The following is a 22,239-nucleotide window of genomic DNA, read 5'->3' on the forward strand; positions in this document are numbered from 1 at the left end:
TTGAACTTTTTAGTCCCATCCAGTCTGCCATTACCACCGCAGCCATGCCCACCCAATGGGCCACACCCACCCAATGGGCCACACTCACCCGGCACCTGATGACACATAAGTGGGTTTTGGGTTGCAGTTTGGGCACTCGGTTTCTAAAAGGTTCGCGATCACTGTCTTAACTGATCAGTTTTACTTTCTTAAATGAAAAATACTGATACAGCCAATCCTTTTTCTAAACTCAGTCACACTTTGAATGTTTCCCTTCCATTTTCCTCCCCATGGGGAAAAGAACTTAGCATGAGTTAAATAAATCACTACTCATATAGCAGAGAACTGGTGTCCTTGAGTTTTTTAGCAGTCTTCTATAAAAAGAAAGTGGCTCCTTTCAGTTGCCCTTTCTTCTCTATTAAATATAGTATGACATTTCTAATTTCTGCACCTGTCAGTCCTGGTGGGCATAAAGGGTATTTGTGTAATTTTAAAATTCATCAGAGTCTATAGAGCTCAAACTGCTTCTACTTCTTTCACAAGGAGATGCCTGCCAGCTGCAAGTGTCAGCCATTGTAATGACGGGCAGCCAACTAACTAAATATTGAATCAGGTAGCTGCCAGAGAACTATTACTAGAAGACAATTTAATTGATCCCCATCAAAAGCCAATGAAGTAAGGGTGAATTGCAGCATTTGGTTTATGTCTTCCAATGCAACATAATTATTGTGGCTTCATTCCCTAGGGCAGAAATGTGAACTCTGGCTTTGTGGATGTGCATTCACCTTGGCTGATGTTTTGCTGGGAGCCACATTACACCGCCTCAAGTTCCTAGGACTCTCAAAGAAATACTGGGAAGATGGCAGCAGACCCAACCTACTGAACTTCTTTGAAAGGATACAAAAACGTTTTGCCTTCAGGAAAGTCTTGGGGGACATCCATACTACACTCCTCTCAGCAGTGGTACCCAATGCATTTAGGCTGGTCAAACGGAAACCTCCGTCCTTTTTTGGGGCCTCCTTCCTCATGGGATCTCTAGGGGGGATGGGATATTTTGCTTATTGGTATCTAAAGAAAAAATATATCTAGTGCCAGCTGTTTTGATGTTTAGTTTGATGTCTCTGTGCTGTGTGAAACTATAACGAATCTTCAGTAACTATAAGGAAATTTGAAACCAATATGAATAACTATACTGTTAATGTAACATTCCATAGTCTAGAAGTAGGAAGCCTATACTGCAAGGACGCAAGTGAACAAAAATATTCAACTTGTACAATGCCTTTTTGTAGATGTCAATATTACAAATCTATAAATGGTGGGGTAGGTTTATATACCCACTGTGGAACAAAAACAGCCTTTTAGCAGTCAAGCACCACCAGGAAACAACTAGCAAATGAATTACAAACTGAGAAATGGGATTCCCTATGGCACTTCTAAGTTTTTCCACAAATTTCTCAATCACATAGCACATTATTTCCCTTACAAATGCAATTAACAAGGACTTTTCTATGAGCTATTTTTGTGTTGTGCTTAAAAAAGGATTAAAAAACAAATAGAACAGATGCAGTGAGTTTGATCACAATAGTTTGTGAAGTTTTAGTATAAATTGATGAGGTTTTTTTCGTTGTATTTTCAATTTGTTTACATCAAGTTTTTTTAATTAGCTTGCATTTGGACTATAATTCTCTTGATTTTTTTTTACAATTTTTAATTATGTCTTATAGTTTTCTCTGATTACAGTACTTAATTTCACAGATGAAATTCTGATTCATCAATGAGTTTGTCTCCAGCTTGCTTCCATGAATTTGCCAAGTGTCTTTCACCAATGGAACCTCTGTGGACTCTTAAGAACATAACTGTTTTCATTAGTTCTAAATAATTTTCAAGAAATTTGACACCCCACACTCCTTTTGGGGGACTTTTTCCTATTATTTTTCTTGTTGTGTATTTTTATTAGAAAACACTTTGCACAAAAGTCTTATTTCTCACTTTATTGTGCCTTTTGCATGTTGGAAAGAATAATGAGCATCAATGGTAGTCATGCTTAAATTACTTCTGAGAATTCAAATAAATCATATGGGAAGAATAACAGCTTTACATTTCTAAATGTGGTCTATATCAGTTGATTCATTTCCAACAATAAATCTTGTATACATGTGCAGTAATGACTTTCTGCACTTTGTCAGAAGAGTTTATTCTTCTTAGCTAAGTAATGCAGAGTAGTTTGTTTTAATTTTATAAAGTGACAGTTTAAAAGATAGTTAAAATAGCAGCATAAATGAACAACCATGGGCCCAAAATTAAATCTTGACCATGTGTACTGTGTACCTGTTTTTTGGGTTATTTTGTTTGTCAGACTTGATCCAAATAACTGACCAGGACAGCCTCTGCGTGTTGCCTATCTAATATGATGTACACCAAATTAAAGGCCATAACATTTGGGTATCCTGCCATGTATCTTTCATTGGCTTTTGTCATAATGGCTATAGTTATTTCCAGAATCAAATCAATGCATTCTCTGAACATCAGGTCTTGCTTATGATCGTCCCAGCCATTATCTGGTTAATCACTATGGACAACAGCAGTTGATTTTGTGGGTGTTCATGTGATCCAACAAGATTTTTCTTATGTTTAGATAGACATTTTAGCCTACCAAATGCTGAATAAAATGCATCTATCTCAGAACAGGTAATTAAATGCTATGTACTAGATGACATGATTGTGATGCTAGATAAGACAAACTTGTGGAATCTATCCATTCAGCGCTTTTGAAGAAGCTTTTTTTCTTTTGTTATCTACTTAATATTCAGGTAGGAATATGAAAATGAAAATTTGCTATTCCCCTATTTATTGAAATTGCTTTATGACCACCCATTTCACATCAGTGACTCTGGACAGTGCACAAGGATTAAAGTATAACCACAACATATAGCCCATAGTGCCCATGGTTAAACCAAACACCCCAATCACAGAAAAGCGCACCACCAATAATGGAGATTGCCTAATCTCCTGATTTAAACACATGAATTTATGCACATTAATAGCTAGTTAGATACTTCAAAAAATGAAGATACAACAGTTCTCAAATTTTCCTGAATTCTGTTCAATATCTAGATACTTAATACAACACGTTTAATATACAAGCTTAAGCTATTCCAGGGTAAGCAGCATAATATATGTCTAGAGATTTTGCTGCTGGCATCTGCTAAATTGCAAGCCTGCTGCAAAGCTCTTTGACTTCATCTTTATGTCAAAATACTTCTGGACCTCTCCTAGCCTCTTAGCCTTTGGAAGATAAATTGGACATGCCGACCTGACAGCTGTATGATCTGATGGCAATCACTCTAATGGCAGCCTTTGTAAGATGGTGCCTGTGATGATTTCCTGCCTAAGCAGGGGGTTGGATTAGAAGACCTCCAAGGTCCCTTCCAAATCTTTTAGTCTATTCTATTCTTATATAGTCTGAAAATCCAAATAATATCTTACATCCCAAAAGGTACCTGTCTTCTGCGAAAAGTGCAAAAGCTAGATGACTGTTCTGAATTATCTTTAATAAAACATTGCAATATGCCTGCACAATTCTAAAGTTGTACAGATATAAGTGGCGCCAACTGAATTTGATCTTGTTTTGTCAAGTACTATCTTTCTTTGCCAACAGCTGCTATCAAAACTTTCTGGATAATCCCTTTCCAGAAATACATCCCAAGAATAAGATCTCGAGGTAGGGCCAAAACATTCATTACCAACAAAATATGTGTAAATAACTAAATAACACCAGAAAGAATACTTCATGCCTTTACATGTCAGCTTTATTGCTGATTTGTACCAATGCTCCTCAGCCCAATTTTTGAATATTAGATTAGGAAAAGGTTACCTAAAATGAATCTGAGGGCTGTGTGACTTGTAAGGATCTGATGGAAACCCTAATCCTAAGCTTTTTAAGAAAAAGATGCATAAAAGAAAACGTTGTTGGGTTCTTTAGTCTCATCTACTTAGAATGGATATCAGTTGGGTACTTTGACCGGCAAGGAAATATCTTGTGCTATGATCTAGGATTCTTTTGGTCTTGTGGGGCCTGATGAGGTGAACAGAATACTGTATAAAGTAATTTAAGGGCATACATCTTTAATGTCCTTGTTATTGTGGGTAAGTAGCATGTATTACTACAGCTGCAAGAGAGTTTGAGTAGCTTCAAAAGCACTGGACTAGCTCCATCTGCAGTTGCACCTGCCCATGCTAGGTCATTCTCAGCTGAGGACAAATATTTCAGATGTAGAAATCAAACAGTTCCATACATAATAATCTTCAAATTTTAATGAGCATTCAAGGAATTTCGGAACTAATGGGAAGTTTATGCAATAATACAAGGGAGACATATGAACATTCTAATACCTATTTATATTGTTTTGATTATTGGGTTACATGATATATATTTGAAAAAATGGCAGGAAGTGGAGCATAGTTATGTTGGTAAGTGGGAAGGCTTTGAAAGGGCTAGAGCACGTGGGCACGGGTCTGTGCTAGGCCTTCAAGAACCTTCCCTATCCGAGGCATCCCATGATCTGCTTAACAACCTGCACATTAATTTAACAATTCATTGGGAAGAGCAGAGATGGGGGAATCATTAAGTGAAATGTTTCACTTACAGTTCTCAGGACATGTGCAAACTCCATTATAGTCATATCTCAAGGGCTGCCTGTAATACTTTCCTACTTTGGGTTTCCTACAATCTTTTCACTTCCCTGTACTTCTAGAAGAATGTCAAATCGAAGTATTTCCAATGTGTTATAATTAGGATCTTGCTCAAGTGTGAAATGAAGTTTACAACATTCATTCCAGGGTCTGTAGTAGAAATCAACTTCTAAGATTATCATTCTTATTAATTTAAAAGTATTTGTTTGGTATTAATTTTTTGAGCAGTCCTAGAATCCCTGCTGCTAAAATTAAAACACAAAACATAAACCAGGACAGAGCTAACATTCTTGAAATATCAATGGCAAACTCATTTTCATGGCCAAGTGTGCATAACAGAAATTCTCACTTATGCTTTGGAAGTCAAATTAACCATTTGAACACATTAAAGATAGTTTACCATGAAGACTGACACTGTAGTTATGAGATGATCAGAGCTTTACTTTGCCTACTTCAGGAAGACAGATTAATCTGTTCTCCATTACAGTTAGCAAAACACACCCAAAATTCTTTTTTATTGGTACACCAAAATAGGATCATGGCATACATTACATTAGAGATAGGAGAGAAAAAAAATATTACTTGGTAAAAGCAGTGCTTTTTATTTAATAAGATGTAGTAAAGTATGTTTCAGATTAAGACATTATTGTAGCACAACTGGTAACATAAGCAGTTTAGCTAAAAAAAAAAAAAAAGCCAAAACCACTGGAGAGATAATTTGTTATTGCACTGATTGAAGATGAATTTAATTTGTTCATTCATGGGCAACAAAACTGTCACCAAGTGATTATTACCCCCCCAAAAATCTGTATTACATAGAGTCAGAAGAATTTTTTATAGAATGCTTGCCTATACAATAACAATGTTAACACATCATACCCAGCTAACAAAATATACATATCTGTAAAATAAATGCATTTCAATGCCTTTGTTAAACAATACAAAACCAGTGTTTAAGAAATATGAAAAATATTACAGCAAATATACTTTGTGTAAGCCTAACTGTGTATAGCAATGCTAAGAAAAATCTCAGCTAACGGAAACATACAATACTTAGGAATTGCTTAAAAAATCACTAATTCTTCAGTAGATTACAATGACATGGAACCATTTTGTATATTGGAATACCCTGAAAGAATTACAGGAGCCATAAATATAACTTGATTGGAAGATGGGTTACCAGCCATAAAGGCTGCTCCTCATCTGCCTATGTAGCTCAATTCATGAAAGTATGATGAACTAAGCTACATAGATAAATGCATATTTAACTTCATTTCCAAAAGAGCTTACAATAAGACCAATAATGGTAATATAAACTAAATCTGCTTCTAATTCCATTGACATATACTTCTGATCTCAAATTTCTACCTCCATAAAACTTTCATTGCCAATGTGATTATTCTTTTACCTTTTCAACTCATTAGTCATCTAAATATGTCTATGTATGTATCTTTGTTTGTGTGTGTATTTATATACACACGCATACATACATATATACATATATATGGACTGTGGCTTTAGCTGCTCATTTTGATTTATGAACAAGCATAAACCTGAGTTTGAGTTTTTCTCCTATCTTGGAAATAGTGTTACACAAACCAATTGTCATGCACAATATTGAAGTTTAAATGTGGCACAAATACAAGCTGTTGTAACTCTATGAGGGACAAGTAACATAATCCTAAGTATGAGGCTATAATTCACTAAGGCATTACTTAAATCAGAGGAAATGCCAAAAGAATTTCATCTTTAAATAGATAGCATACACAAATTTGACTGGATAACTTTTCAAGGAAATATCTTGTAGTATATTTAAAGGTACCATACAATTCAAAGGCACTTGAAATGGCATGCCTGTTAAATTAATACAAAATCCTGAACTCTGGCAGTTTGTCAGCAATATAATTAACATGAAGATTTCAAACCATTTAGTGTTCCTATCACATCCAAATCTGAAAGGTCTGGAGCTGAGTTATTTCTGGGGGACATAAACATAGGATAAGTGTGCTAGGCCTCCTTAAGACTCTAACATACCTACTTCCCATCTAAAATCCCCCCAAATCTAAAAAAATAAATAAAACATAGAGACACAAAGACAGCAACAATTTTCAGAACCAATGCCTCCAGTGGTATCAATGCATGTCTATCATGGTGTTGGAGATCAAAAATAAAAATAAAAAACCCCAAAAGATCCTCACTTTAGCTTAGTAGCTGAAACTATGCAGCTTTGACCATTAAATGTCTAGTAGGAGCACATAAAAATACAGTAATTGAATATAACATATAAAGCAGCAAAATTCATTACAACTGGATCATTTTTCCAATTGCATTAAAAAATAATTGCACTTGTAGTATAATACCTTTAGTCAAAATGCAAAACTGTAGAAAAAACAATTAATATAAATATATTAACATTTTAAGGTTGTGCCATGCAAGAAAAGTCAAAGTACCCAATGAACCTAAACAAGAGTTTTTAAATAAGATTATTTTTTCCTGTTGTGACAGATGGCTGTAAAAACCAATATAGCTTTTTCTATATAATTCCCATATACAATAAATTATAACATTCCTATAGATTTCCCAACTGCCATCTTTAATTAAGAACTGGAAAAGCAGAGAATGTGAAAGCTGCAATCCATCAAGCCACAGCATGCTTTAACAGGATAGCTTTGATTACAGATATAAAGCATTTTGCAACATTCAGGGATACCATATTGCCAAAAACACGACATATAAAGTATTCTAAAGACTCTAAGCCAGATAAATTCTAAAAAAAAATGGTGCATGATGCAAGCTATTTCATCTGTACAAAGTTGAGTGTTGAAATAAACAGAATGGTGGGGAGTTGTTTTAAATCCAAAATCTCCCTATGGCAATACACACCATAAACTAATCTGGCTATCCTTTTTGTATTAATATATGGATTTAAATCAAACTCAAAAAAACCTTTGTTTTACATCTTCAAGCAAGATAAATTGAGAAATGTTTAAGTGTCTATTATTCGGTTAATTATCAGATTCTCAAATAAGGTGCAATCTTGGCCAATTTATCTTATCTTGTTTTGAAATATTTTTTATTATCATTTTCCTTTATAAAGCTCTAGTACATATTCTAATTTATTTTATTTAATTTTTCTAACCAAAAATATGTCCATTTATTGTCCTTTATTTTTGTAATAAAAATGCATATGAATTTTGCACCGGGGTGCATTTTTGTCTATTAAATTTGCCTCTTCACAGTCAAAAGTAGGGTTTTTAAGAGGAGTATTTTCCTCTCAGGTTATTCTAGTATCAATCTGGTCAGCAGTTTCCATTTAGTTAGCCAAGATTAACAAAGTCTTGATATTATTAATATAGCAACCACTTTCAAGAATTATATCACAAACTCATAATACAAACAGTATTTGGACTTTTGCCACTCACTTTAAATATTCATATTAATAGTTGTCTTAAAATTTAAATAATTAAAAATGAATATTCTTTAAAACAGATTCTGATCCACAAACTGATTTTATGGCCCACAATTAGACACTGGAAAATAAATTTAGATAAAAATAAATATGCTTTAAAACAGATTCTGATCAACAAACTGGTTTTATAGCCTACGATTAGGTTTTGGGAAATAAAGAGTTCTTTGGGGAGGAAGTCCAGGGGAGAAAGGTGACATGTACCAAAACCTGTACGTTCCATACCAAGCAGAAAGGCCAACCAAAGTGCCAAAAACCTTGTCCCAAAAATCATGGAAATATAAAGCAGTCGTAAGAAGCATGAAAAGCCAGATAAAAATCAAACAAGCCAGTGCGAAGAACAAACTGTTCACCACTGTGTGCAGTCTAGAACCCCGAAAGAATTTCACACTGGGCATCACAGCCATTTCTTCTAGAATCATTAGAACACAATATGAAAGGAGGAAGGAATGTCCTGAGATATCAACCTGTTGCCATATCCCACCAGCTTGTAGGCACTGTAGTTCGTTGGAAAGTTCTTGAGTCACTACAGCAAGGGATGATGATTTGTAACAACTGCCTGTGAAGTCCTGAATGAACAAAAATGTTCTTGTGCATGTATACCAAATGATAGTACCAACCAGCAATGAGAAAAGGCGAACGAGTACAGGCAAAATATTCTGGAGGACATTGTAGTTGGTAAGAGAGACGAATGGCAACAGCAGAGAGAATGTCCAGGCCCAGGCAAATTTCACAAAATAGCTGCCGGAGATAAAATGAGGAAAAAATATAGTGAGCACGAGGCAATATAAGTAACAAAAAGTTGTAATTTACATCCATCCTAATTAATTTCTGCATCTGGTAGGGGGAATGTTGCATCCATACTTACACATCCTGTAATAAGAGAGCCAACATATGATTTCATCTAAAATAATGTACCGAATTTGTGAAAAAATGTAAAGGTCTAATTTAGCACTTTTTAATAAGATCCAATTACAGGTAGTCCTTGATTTCTGACTGAAATGGGATGGGATTTATAATGGTAACAAGTCAAGGCACCAATGTGACTGGACCTAATTTTATGATTTTTTTTTTTTTTTTGCTGTGGTTGCCATAGTCATAAGGGTAAACCCATTCTTCTGAACAGTACAAATCACGGTCACATGACTATAGGAGGCTGTAACTGCTTTTCAGAAACCAGATGCAAAGCACCTAAAATCCAGTCACATAATTGTGGCAGGGGATATATGCACAATATTTTATAACGTCCATAAGGCACCTGTACCAAGCACACCATAATTGCAAATGGTCATTTAGCAAATGGTTGTTAGGCAACAACTACTTGTACAGTTCCTATTACTCTCAACTATAGTAGTATATTGGCTGAGCTAAACTGTGGTTGTAATAAAAAAATGATAGCAGTAATGACTTAACCTTTTAGGTAATTACTAAAGAGGAATTAATAACTTCCCCCAAAATACAATCTAGTCAAATTTCAAATGAAAATATTCCTTAAAAGGAATAAGAAAAAAGCAGACAGATATTTATAAAACATCCAGCTGACAGGCTTTTATAAAACTTCACATGGCCCAATAAAGTGGTTAGCTGCAGATTTCTAGTCTATGCCCTTCATCCCTAAGCGACATAACTTTTACTGCTTTTTGTGTACAACACAAAATACTTCACTGTTAAATCCAGCAGCAGTTCTATGTAAGTATACGGGCTGCTATGCATGAGTTGAACTTAAATCTTGGTGATTTTGTAGCCACACACCTGTACTTTTCTTAATAACAATAGTCATTTGCCAGTACCAATTCTAAAATGTTTTTAACTTCCTAATCTTATCTAGAATATGATTTTTCTTCTAACTACTAACCAGATCTTACCCTGCTTAAATTTAAGAAACAACCAACTAGTTTTTACCGGACTGCAATTCAGTTCAATTCAAAATAATATCTGGCTAGTAATTAACCTTGCTATATTAATTAATATACTTATTATAACTTATTCTTCCCAAAGTTTGGAAAAAGTGAAGATCAGTTAGCTAGTGGAATAAATTGCCAAACAGAGACCATGAGGTTGCCTTTATTGCAGGTGTCAGGCAGACACTGAACAATTATACGTTAATGTCTCTTAATTTGGATTCCTTCACTCAGCAAGATTTAAAAAATGCATTAAAGTAAACTCTATAGCCCCACTGGCTCTTTCTCAAACTACACAACTTGGGAAGCAAGTTAGAAATGTGTCTCAGGTATAAAGAGGTCTGAGGGATCCCCGAGAGAGAAAGGAAGAGAACGCCCTTCACACCAATTTAAAAGAGCAAGCTTTTTCTGGCTCATAGACCCCCATTCATACTGTATTCCGTCAACGCCCTCTACTCTTTTCCCCGTTGCCAGCCAGTGTCCCAGGCATAGTCAGGCCCTGTCTCTCGGATCCCCTCCATCCATCAACGCCCAGGACTCTCCAGAGTCAAAGAAAGCCTCTTACACAGTGAGTATGTTGCGCTTGTTACTCAAGTAAGTAGCAGTCAGCGGCATTAATTCTTTAATAAGGGATCCGATCACCATGAAGCTCATCAATGCCCAGGGCATCTTCCGCCGCACCGAACAATGGGTCAAGTAAGGCAGCAAGAAGCGCGTGGCTTTATCCACAGACTCCATGACCGAAGCCGGCAAGACGGCAGCGAAGGAGAAAGCGGTGACCCAACCGGCACGGAACCTCCAACCGCTGTATTGCGCCAATGCTCACGTCAACCAGCTCCGCCTCCATTCCAGTCCGCCGCCCCTCCTTCGCAAAAGCTTCTACGGTACAACTGTCCGGAAGGAGGCGAGCCAAGATAGATAGAGTGCGCATGCGTGTCTGCGCAGCCTTCGCGAGGCTTGTTGATTAGTCCCGGGCGGTGAGGTTTAAGTTTGTCATCTTCCGACTGCGGCTGCGTAATAAAGTCACGTGCTGTTTTGGCTAGGTTGTCATTTCTAACGTTGTGGTCTTGCCCAACGCCTGTTATTTGTTCTACACAAAGAAGTGTCTTTTTTCCAAATTGAAGAATTCTAATCTTTGTTCACAGAGTTGTTTGAGCCGCCTGATTATTTTGGTTGCTCTCTTAACTCCAAAGGTGCTTTTCAAAAGGCAACTGGACTTTGTTGATTTTTTTTCCCCCTTTGGAAACTTTTCGCTTTTTATCCAAGAAGCTTCTTCAGTTCTGACTGAATGATGGAGAAGGCAACTGAAATCCAGTCCAGTTGCCTTTTGAAAAGCCCTTTGAGATAATCATGACCTGGATGGTTGAGAATCTCCATAGATATTGCTCTCAATTTTTTTTAAAGCTCTCTTATATTCCTTTTCAAGTATGTTTCCAGAATTATGCTCTAGATATGGATATGCCACCAATTTATATAAAGTTATTACAATAGTGGAGTCCTTGATGTGCACTATCCAACATCAGTGCTGCTGATCTTAGACTCCAACAGTTCAACCGAGAACTACATATATTCTCTTCTGCTGTGGTTATTACAGTGTTGGCATTTTTATCTTTAAACTCTTTTCTAGTGATTTTTAGCATGGAATTTACCATCCTCACTTGGGAATTTTGGATACTTGAGGTATTTTTCTAGAGAAAAAGATAAGGGTGAGATGGGGTAAATACTTGAAGTATTCATATGTTTGGTTTTTATAGTATTGTTGCTTTCTAACCTAATTTTTCTGACATGAGAACCACACTACCACAATTGGAGTGGCCAATAAGCCTCAAAAAATAAATATTACATTATCAGTTGTACTGCACATTGTGATAATTTTTTAAAATTTGTAAACTGGCTTTCAGACTCATTGTCTCAGAAGACTGGTAAATTATATTACAGGTACATGAATATATTTGATAGAAAAGCAATTGTGCATGCAGTTATTTGAAACTGCTTCCAAAACTATGATTTATTGAGAAGTAAACAGATGCTGAAATGATTAAATCACTGGGTAGTGTCAGAAGATATGACATTATTAGCCACCAATCTTGAAGTAGAGTAGAGTAGAATCTGGAAGGGACTTTGGAGGTTTACTAGTCCAGCCCCTTGTTCAAGCAAGAGAACCTATGCCATCTCAGACAAGTGATTGTCCAGCCTCTTTTTAAAAACCTCCAGTGATGGGGCGTCCACGAATTGTAAAAGTCTCATGGAGTTTTCTCACAGGATTACCTTGATATTACATAGTAATGCATGCTTTGTTACATAATGTCATATGGATTTGACACATACTAATTTCAAAATATTGGCATTCACATATGAATGAATTAATCAGTGGAATGGCTTGCCATCAAAAGTTGTGGGTGTTCTGATACTGGAGGTTTAAAGAAGAGATTGGATGGCCATTTGTCTGAAATGGTAGGGTCTGCTGCTTGACCAGGGTGTTGAACTAGAAGACCTCAAGGTCCCTCCCAACTGTTATTCTGTTATTCCTAAGGCAAGTAAATCCTATATGTGTTGGGCAAGTGATCAAAAAGCTCTGCTCTGTCACCTTAGCCTTTTTTTCTAATAAGCCAGAAACCAGGACCTTTGAAGCTGATCTCAATACATTTTCCTACGTACAGACTGTCAAACAACCTGGTCCCTTTCTAGAAAATTTTCACAGACCTGGGGCTCTCCAAATATCTTTGGAGACTTAAGATTCAAACTTTCAAAGTTACTGGCTCCTCAATAAACAATGGTGAAGGTTTTAAAGGAGCACTTCAAATTAGAGGTACTACTGTAGTTATGCAATTAGAAGAGCTGGATTGGGAAACAATAATAGATAAACTAGTTAGATTCAGAATTATGTTAATGTAGATTAGAAACCAGTAGATGGTGCTATTTTACAACTATATTTTTTACTTTTCTCTACAATTACTGATTTAGGCCCTATTTGGAAGAATCTTATTCAGAGGAAAATATATATGTTGTGTCCATATCTGTACTGCTGAATAAATCATTCACAAACAAAAATCACCTCAAAAAATAAGCAGAAATGCTTTTATTGTACCTTATTAATTTTCTTCAGGCATTTACATTTCTGTTCTATGATAATACATAAGAAAGGCTAACTCATTACATTACAAATTATAACTCATTACATAACAAATCCTGTTGGTTGTTAATCTGCAGATCTTCAAGCCTTTAGACATAATGAGTGAAAATTAATGGTAGTTTCCTGTCATTTTGAGGTGGGAAATACATAAGAACTGTTGCATGTACCCTGAAATTAGTGTCTCATATAAAAAGTAAAAAAAATCCAGTACTTGATTCTGTGATGTAGTATAAGAGAGTAGGCTACCTCGAAAATAGCCAGCAGCTGTGCTGCTGTTGTCCTGCTTTTTTAAGCCCTCTCCCCAGCTAGCACAGCCAGGCTGGCGATAAATACTCTGCTGCAAGAGATCTGGGTATGATGGTATTGGTGGGTGGGAAGGAAGGAGGTTTGAGTTTATGTGTGTAAATAAAGAAGTTAGAAATATGCTCGTCTCTAGTAGTAGGACTCACAAGGAGGAGCAATAGTAAATGTAGCAACAGGGGAAAGATGTAATGGTGAGCAGTGATACTAGCCTGTAAATACTTCGATATTGCCTAGGGATCTGTGCTGTTGTGTTGGCAGAGTGGATGTTGAGATGGGTCCTCTCACATGTCCAGGGCCCCAGGCTCAGGCACAAAATCAAGTTTTCAAGTCCCAAATAGAAGTCTAGTATGGATATGGTCAATATAATCTTAGAGTGATGATGTTCTAAAGATTGGGCACCACAGCTGGATCCCACCAGGCAATACTCTTTAGCCAATGGTACCAGGACGATGCCCCTATTTCTTGATTGGGTAGGATAGGGAGAGATGATTGGAGTGAGACAGTCTTGTAAGTAGCCTAGTTCCAAGCTATAAAGGGCTTTAAAGGTGACAACCAGGACCTTAAATTGTATACAGAACTACACTGGGAGCCAATGCAGGTTGAGAAACAGTGATGCCACATTCACCAAATAAATGGCACTGTTAACTGCCTATGCAGAGGCATTTTGCACCAGCTGAAGCTTCTAATACTCTTCAAGGATACCCCCATGTAGAGTAAATTGTAATAACCCAGCCTATTCAGCCAAGGCTAAATCCAGCCGGAAGTCACAAAGGCATGAATGACTGCAAACAAAATCCCCAGGCCATGAACAGGTGCACCTGACATACAACCCAAAATTGCACAATGGTGCTCCAAGCCATGACTGCCACTTGCTCCTTGAACAGGAGCTGCAAGTCCTGGGTGACTTCCAAGATTGTGCATTGGATTCTGTCTGGTGGAGTGTCATCCCAACTAGAACAGATATAGAAGATTTTGGACCAGGAGTTACAAAAAATCAAAGCTGCTTGGGTTGAAGCTGTTGCATTCCTTCTAGACCTCACAGTTTTCAGGGATTGAGACAAAACCTTGTTAAATGAATAGTATATATAGTAGTCCTCCATTTAGGGAGGAATAGGAGTGAGCAAGCGAAGTATGTATTTAACTTGCTACATTAGAACTGTAAAAATCTTCATTTTGTATCTTTTTTCTAAGTTTAGGATTTTGAGTTTTGATTTAAGGCTTAATCCTAAAGGAAAAGGCAAGTTACATAGTATGACTGAAATGTAAAATGCAACTTCCATGTGTTAAATGTAGGCAGAAAGGTACCAGGTTAGGAAATCTTTGGGTTGCCCTTATTGCCGCAGAAAAATGTACTGTATTTCTAGTAGATGTCTAGTTACTGTTTAGAGTTCAAAGTCTTAATGCTTTTGCAGTATGGGAAGTAATAAACATACACATGAAAGAAAGTCCAAAGAACTGTGCAAGGAATTTGTCTCACTTTCATAAATTGGTTTTCTGAGATGTATTTTCAGTGAGCTAGCAAGCAGGAACTGTGAAATATGTAGCCATCCAGGGCAGAATTCATTTGCACAAAAAGCATGTATAAAGATATTTTAGATGCCATTATGCTGCTATAGAAATGCAAAAATTATTCCCTATAAACTTCAAACCAATGGCTCTTATGGCACAGCCAGTATCTAAAAAATAATGACATATCTCTAATATTTTATATAGCTACAATAGCCATATATATTCTAATAAACATTCAGTGACTTAAGATAAAGATTGAATGTACTTCATGAGCCACAATTATTCTTTTTTAGCCTCATAGTAATGCCTATGTAGATTGTTCTATCTTATATTGTTTTTGATATACAACACTATTCTAGGAATAATTTTAGAAATTTCAAAGTCTGATTAGAACTACAGTATATGCTATGTGCAATATGACCCTGTGTCAAATTTAGCATTCCTATGTTGAATTCAACCTTATAACAATAGCATCCCTTACTCTATCTTATTATTTTAAATTATGCCCTTCTGCTCTGTCCCTAGCAGCAGTAGCGAATTATAAAGATCAGGGTTCAGAAGACATAATGGAACAAAGTAAACCAACCTACCTATTCTAGAGAAGTGGGGGATTCAACACCCAAATTTTATTTGAGAACAGTGGATCTCAACACTGAATGTCATGAAGATTCGTATTTAGTAAAAGGGAGACTAACATCTAAGTGCTTTGAGGGAGAGCAGCAACAGTGCCTAATACTTCAAAAGAGTTATTTCACTTTAAAAATGTTGAGTTGCGATCTATGAAAAATGTCCAGCATGATTTTGTCTGGATTTAAACAGGCTGAACAACTCACAGCATGCACAGACACAACATTTTACATCACTGAGGTCTATAAATTTCCACAAGATTCTTATTAATCTTTAAAATCTTCCCAAGAGAGAATCATATTTTACTAAGAAGTAATCAATGTTTATCATTTATAGTACTGTTCTGTTAAAGCTTTTTCTTATGGGAGTCTTTTCAGGACAGATCTGCATACTTGTAAAAGTTTATGGCTTTTTTGAAATCCTTTGATAGACAGATAGTACTTATTTAATGACTTGTTTAGTGACAGTTCAGCAATAGAAAAGTAACTTTATTGTCTGCAGTTCTTGCATGTATGACCTTTGCAGGTCTGTAAAGCAAAACAAAGCAGTCAGGGTTTTCTTCTCATCTTGAATGTTGTACTGCCTTGCTAAGATGTGGCAAGGAGATATAAACAAGACATCAATCTTAAAAATGCATCCTAATTTTAAAAATGTTTGATGTCCAGTCAAAAATTTACTTCCTTGTAATTTAACCCCACTGTTTATGATCCTGTCTTCTGGAACAACCCTGAACAATTCAGCCCCTTTTTCTACTTGATAGATCTTCAAAGAGAGCTCATCATGTCTGCTTGGAATCTTCTCCAGATTAAACCTCCAAATTTTCTTCACAGACTTTTCTTTCCAAGCATCATATAATCTTGATTGTTCTTCTGTGGGACATATTCCAATTTGCCAATCACCTTCCTAAAATGAGGTACTTAACATTGATTTTTCAGGTGTGGCCTGATTATCACAAAGGATCACCATAATACTTTGTTGAGGACTAGATTTCTTTCTTTTCTTGTTTTTGAAGCTGTATTTTAAATATTTTCAAACAATCATTAAAATTAAATATTTTTAAGGAAGCAAATTTGGTTCTCTTTGGAAATAACATTAGATATTGGAAGACACATTGCAAATTACATTTATGTATAATAGTAAAATTAACATACATTTTTTAATATTTAGATATTATTTTTTCAAATACTCAAGGTACCTTACCAGTACAACAATCCTACAAACTCAATCACTATTATTATTGTCTACATTGCTAATGGGTTTGGGGTAACAGCAAGAAGAAGCTAAGAAGCATCCCCTGAAAGTTTAAACAATACTAGCCAAAACCATATATGTGAAAACATATTCTTGGGGAATTTTTCTAGATAAGTATAAATGTCAAAAGGAAAAGAGAACAATCCAACTGCAATGGTTGGCACAGAATGGTAATGATGACATGTCTGCAAGCCACAGACAGCAGAAGCATGATGGAATTTGCCAGGAAAGGAAGCCAGGTCAAAGTTCTTGGAAATAAACTTTGTTAGAAGTAAGTCCCACTAAATAAAGTTGGGATTATTTGATCCAAATAAGCATAAAATCAAGCTGTAAAACATTGCAAGGGCTACAATAGGGAGAAATCTAAGTCATAAAAACAAAATATTCCTAACTCTGTAGGCTTGGTGTAAGAGCATGTCATGGGCATTGTCACAAAATGGGTGCTATTTTGGGTACAGCCAATCATAAAACACCAGAAGATAATCTGGTGAAGGTGTTCTCCATTAGTCTCTGTAGTCTCTACTTTCAGCACTCAGTTTTTTAATCCTTTATTCAAGATGTGGGCACCTAAATAAAGTGTTAGGTTTTGGGTATTCATTTTTATTTTCTAAGAATGTCTTAGTATCTACTTATATTTTTTTGAAAGGGAAGAAAATGCTGAAATATGATACTTTTTTTTGCAGTATGGCAATTTTTAAAATAATTACACCACGAAAGCTTATTGGAGAGAGCAAATCGGCCTATAAGTGAAACAATGAAGAATAAAAAAGAGACATGGCAAGAGAAAGTGTTACACTGGATATACAAAATACAAAGGCCTATAACTAAAAATAGAATAATTGTGATGAAAAAAGCAAAGATAGTACCAATAATATTGGGGGCCTTGGGTATAATCTCAAAACATCTGGACCACTACTTGAACACCACTGGCATTGACAAAGTCATCATTAGTCAATTACAAAAGACAGCTTTATTTCAAACAGCTTACATCCTGTGACCATAACACAGAGGTGGGCAATTAATTTTCCCGAGGGGCTACATAAGGAATGGGGATTGTAATTGAGGCCTGCCGTCCTGCCCGGGGGTGCACTACCTCCCTCACTGTCACCCCACCGCCACCGGCCAGACAGGCACCACTGAAGGGCTGGATGTGGTTCTTAGGCCTGAAAACGCCCAGGTCTGCTTTAATACCATCAAATAACAATTGCCTATTCCAGGTCCTTGGAAAGCATGATGTGTGATAAAAATGCCAAATCCAGTCTAAACATCTGGCTGACTATGCAATCAATTACTGGTATAATAATGGTCAGTTGTGGCATGGATGTGGCCAGGATCAAACTGGTTCCCTATCCATAGGTGATGATGATGTCATACACATAGTGACATTTCAACATAACTCCCACTTTAACATATTTTGTCCTGATGTCTTAGGCACACCATAAGTCATGGAGTTTGTGTTGTATGTCATGGTGCACATTTTGTCGCTTCCTTGTTCTTCCTGCTGCTGCCTATACTCCTAGTTTAAAAGACTGAAGGTGGAAAATGCTAGCTTAAAATTAGGCCAGAGAAAGATGACTAAAGCCTGTGTAAACCAATTCCTGGTTTAAAACATGAAGTGAAGATCCCAAAGGTGCTTTTTCAAAAGGCAACTAGACTTTCTTGTTTTTTCTTTGAAGATGTTTCACTTCTCATCCAAGAAGCTTCCACAGTTTTGAAGAACTGAAGGGATCTGAAAGCTAAATCATAGGATTTAGGAAACTAGATACAGTATAATTAGCTTAACAAGGAGAAGGTTTAGGGGAGACATGGTAGCGTATTTGAGGGGCTGTCACAGGGAAGAGAGCATCACTTTGTTCTTCATAGCACCTGTGGGCAGGACAGGAAGCAATGGGTGGAAGCTCATCAGAGGCAGGTCCCACCTGGAAATAAGTAGGTGTTTCCTGGCTGCCTAGCCTGCCTAGGTAGATGAAATCAGTTCAGTTTGAAAGGATCTTGGTTAAGAAGCTAGCATTTGCTCTTTGGTGGTATGCCATGCAGATCATCTGGATACTATTCCTGATGAGACTGAAAGGCTGTGATAGTACATTGACTACATGGGACAATGACCAGAAGATGCAGACAGCATTTTTCTCACTAAACATAATAGCAAAAGCATTTAACTTATATACCATTTCACAGCGCTTTACAGCCCTCTCTAAATGATTCATAGAGCCAGCACATTGCCCCCAAAAATGTGGGTCCTTATTTTACCCACCTCAGAAGGATGGAAGGCTGAGTCAACCTTGAGCCGATGATGGCAGCCGGCAGTCAGCGGAAGTGGCCTGCAGTACTGCATTCCAACCACTGCGCCACCAGGGCTATGGAATTATTGTATTGAGTAGAAGACATAATACATAAACAATTTGAAAATCATAACACATTTTAAAATTATTATTTATAGTGGTGGTGATGATGATGATGGTGATAAGCTTTTAAAAATAATATTATCCTTTATTTATGTATATCCTTTCATATACTGGAAGCAGTGGGATTTTTTTTATCCCACAGTATCTTGAATCTCTTTGATTCTCCAGGTAATAGCTGAAATTTCATCAAAACTTAAGTACAAAATATATGAAAACATCTATTTGCTTTCAGAGTGGGAAAGGCAGTTTGGTGTAGTGTTTAAGATATTAGGCTAGAAACCAAAAAATTGAGTTCTAGTCCCACATTAGGCACAAAACCAGCTGGGTGATCTTGGACCAGCTCAGCCCTAGGAAGGAGGCAATGGCAAATCACTTCTGAAAAACCATGCCAAGAAACTTATCTAGGCAGTCTCTGGGAGCTCTTTGATTCTACGGGTACTAACTGAAATATTTTGGGAACAAAACATATGAAAACATATCACAAAACATTGGCTAACAAGAAGGACTATCTATTTGTTCATTTTTGTTACAGTTGCATGACTAATTGACTTTCTTGTAACCATCTTTCTATCTGGATTACAAATGGTTGCTTGCCTGGCCGTTCCTAAGAAGATAATTCTCCATTGTGGCTTAACCCACTTTCTCACATGCTGCACTGTTTCTTACAATGCCAGCAGGGTTACCTTTTTCCGCATTTTTTCAGTGGTTCTGAGTGTACACAGACTATATTTCATCACAGGGTGTCAGTTAGTTATATTAGAGGAAACACTAGCTATGAGATATAATTTTCCTGTCTGGATTAGATTCATAAAAGAAGTGATATCAATAATGATTATAGACTGGAAGGGACCTTAGAAGTCTTCTACTCCAGCCTCCTGCCCAGGAAAGAATCCTGATAGTATACTATCCTCTGCAGATTCCTGCATAATAATCTCTGGAAATTTGATCTTATTTATCCTGCAAGTGCCTTTATGCCAACACTGATTCAGACTGTACTAGAATATCCACAGAAATCAGAGGTGCATGTTGTGAAATGGAGAGAAATTATGCCACCTAAAAGGCATGAAAGAATACACACGTTGCCCTGTTTACATTTTTGAATACTGAAGCTTAATCTGATACTGTTCTCATGCTTGGCAAAAGAAATTTATTTATCCTAGAAGATATATTTTTCCTACAGGAATTTGAAAAGAGAAATTTGCTTTCATGCCCTGGTGCACATAGGCTTTCTGGAAGCATCTGTCAAGCTGTCCAAAAGCAGATTGTTGGACTAGATTTTTTGCTTCGATTCAGCAGGAATGGTTGGTCTGATCGTGCCAGCTCTTGTACATTGGAAGCCAAATTGCTTTTCCTTTCAAGCACCATTGGAAGGATTAATATTTGTATGAAAGATCTTGGTTAGCCCAAACATTTATCTCCCCTTTCCCTTTTTCTGTCTATCTAGTCATTAGAGACAATTGTTGGGATTTCTACTTTGCTGACAGCAGTTTAATTGTGTATACTTTTTGGCACACTGGAAGGTCCTCTCTGCAGATACCGTGTGCTTTGGCAAAATGAGCAGTCTGGGCTGCAGGATAAGGCATCTATCAAGGATGCAAAACCTACCAATTCCTGGAATACAGATCTGGGATGGGGTATGTGTGTTGCTCATTAGAGCTCTTTCTAACTGTGCCTGAGACACAGCTTCATTATAGGATGCTTTTCAAGTCAGCTTGCTTTACAGGAGTGACAGCCAGAACTGGGCCCCTCAAAGGCCAGGCTGTTTCAATCAAATGAAAACTAAAGTCTGCTTAGAAATTTAAATGGATGTTGCATGACAGGATTAGAAGCCTGGTAGCATCCACACACACACACACACACACACACACACACACACACACACAAACTCAAACACACACACAACTGAACTTCTATTGGGCCTTCTCCTAATAGAGGAGATAAATCATAATATAAATACTGCTCCTCCTGGATGCTTATAAATTATTTAAAACATCTAAAAGTTCTACAAAATGTTTGAAATACAAGATGAGGTAGGTAGAATTAAGTTATAGTTCAGAGTTCAAACGATTTTGACATTTTAAAAAAAAATCCTGTAGAGTAATTGTCTTGGTTTTAAAACAGAAAGAGTGAGCACATATATTCAGGCAAACCAGAATGTCAGACTACACTGAGAACAGTACATTGCTTAAGACAGAAAAAATAATAATAATTTCACAAGAAATACATATAGGTAGTCCTTGACTTACATCAATTCATTTAGTGACCATTCAAAGTGACAATGTAAATTATATCCACAGCATTCCTCTGATCCACTAATTTTGCTCTGTAGCATCCTTTTTGCCAAGTTCCTTAATTCTGTTGCCAAGTTCCTTTCCAAACTTATGGGAATCCTGCTTTTTCTGAGTAAGGGATCTGCAGTAGCTCATGACCACGACAGCTATATGCTTCTCCCAGGTCATCCAGGGCACAACACAAAATAGTGGTTATATGCCTGACCCGGTTTTATTCTCAGAGCAAGTATAATCTGATACTAGGGGAGATTTCTGTTTCTCCCCTGTCATTGTCAGATCACTTTCTGGTGGTCTGCAGGTCTTTGGTACTGGCTTCCACTGTAGGGAGGCTGGATTTATTAGATTGGTTCACACTAGGTAGCTGATGGATCCAGTTGAGTCCTGAGTAAATTTGGGGCAGTTGCTGAGGATCTGCTGCATGGTCTGAACGAAGCCTTCCTGGAATCAGAGGGAAGCTGGGGTTCTGGATCAAATGGCATCTCCTCCTGCAGGGCTTCCCAACCCCATCCCCCTTGGTTTACAAAGGATTTGAGGGGGATGAAGTAGGTAAAGAGATGATGGAGGAAGGCAAGTGGTGAATCTTACCAAACATGGATTGGAGCTGCTATTAGGGCTTAACTCTTGGCAGCAAAGCCAGCCAAAGATTCTTACTATATCCATGGATAACCTTCCAGAGGCCTTG

The 22,239-nt window shown here is 36.9% G+C and overlaps 2 protein-coding genes across 2 annotated transcripts in view; one reads left to right on the top strand and one right to left on the bottom strand.

Annotated features, from left to right (window-relative positions):
- The window catches only part of GDAP1L1 (ganglioside induced differentiation associated protein 1 like 1), a 44,059-nt gene extending 41,623 nt beyond the window's left edge, over window positions 1-2,436 (top strand). The window contains exon 6 of the mRNA XM_039351282.1: window positions 725-2,436. Coding sequence (XP_039207216.1) covers window positions 725-1,068 — 344 coding nt within the window. The 3' untranslated portion in view covers window positions 1,069-2,436. The remainder of the gene's footprint in view (window positions 1-724) is intronic.
- Window positions 2,437-5,257: 2,821 nt separating this feature from the next.
- FITM2 (fat storage inducing transmembrane protein 2) lies at window positions 5,258-10,924 on the bottom strand. Its single transcript, XM_039351283.1, has 2 exons — window positions 10,604-10,924; window positions 5,258-8,878 (listed from the first exon to the last, which is right to left on the bottom strand). The coding sequence occupies exons 1-2, from the start codon at window positions 10,774-10,776 to the stop codon at window positions 8,266-8,268; spliced, it is 786 nt and encodes a 261-aa protein (XP_039207217.1). The 5' UTR covers window positions 10,777-10,924; the 3' UTR covers window positions 5,258-8,265.
- Window positions 10,925-22,239: the final 11,315 nt, after the last annotated feature.

This window comes from Crotalus tigris, unplaced genomic scaffold (genome assembly GCF_016545835.1).
Source record: "Crotalus tigris isolate CLP2741 ecotype Arizona unplaced genomic scaffold, ASM1654583v1 scf7180000018371.15429387391:27106975, whole genome shotgun sequence".
Classification (NCBI taxonomy): domain Eukaryota; kingdom Metazoa; phylum Chordata; class Lepidosauria; order Squamata; family Viperidae; genus Crotalus; species Crotalus tigris.

What these genes read in the sequence shown, in the direction of transcription:
- FITM2 (XM_039351283.1), bottom strand. Translation starts at nt 10,776, where the DNA reads ATGGAGTCTGTGGATAAAGCCACGCGCTTCTTGCTGCCTTACTTGACC. An exon ending in AAGCGCAACATACTCACTGT is followed by an intron (nt 8,879 to 10,603) that starts GTAAGAGGCTTT and finishes TATCTCCGGCAG; the next exon opens with CTATTTTGTGAAATTTGCCT.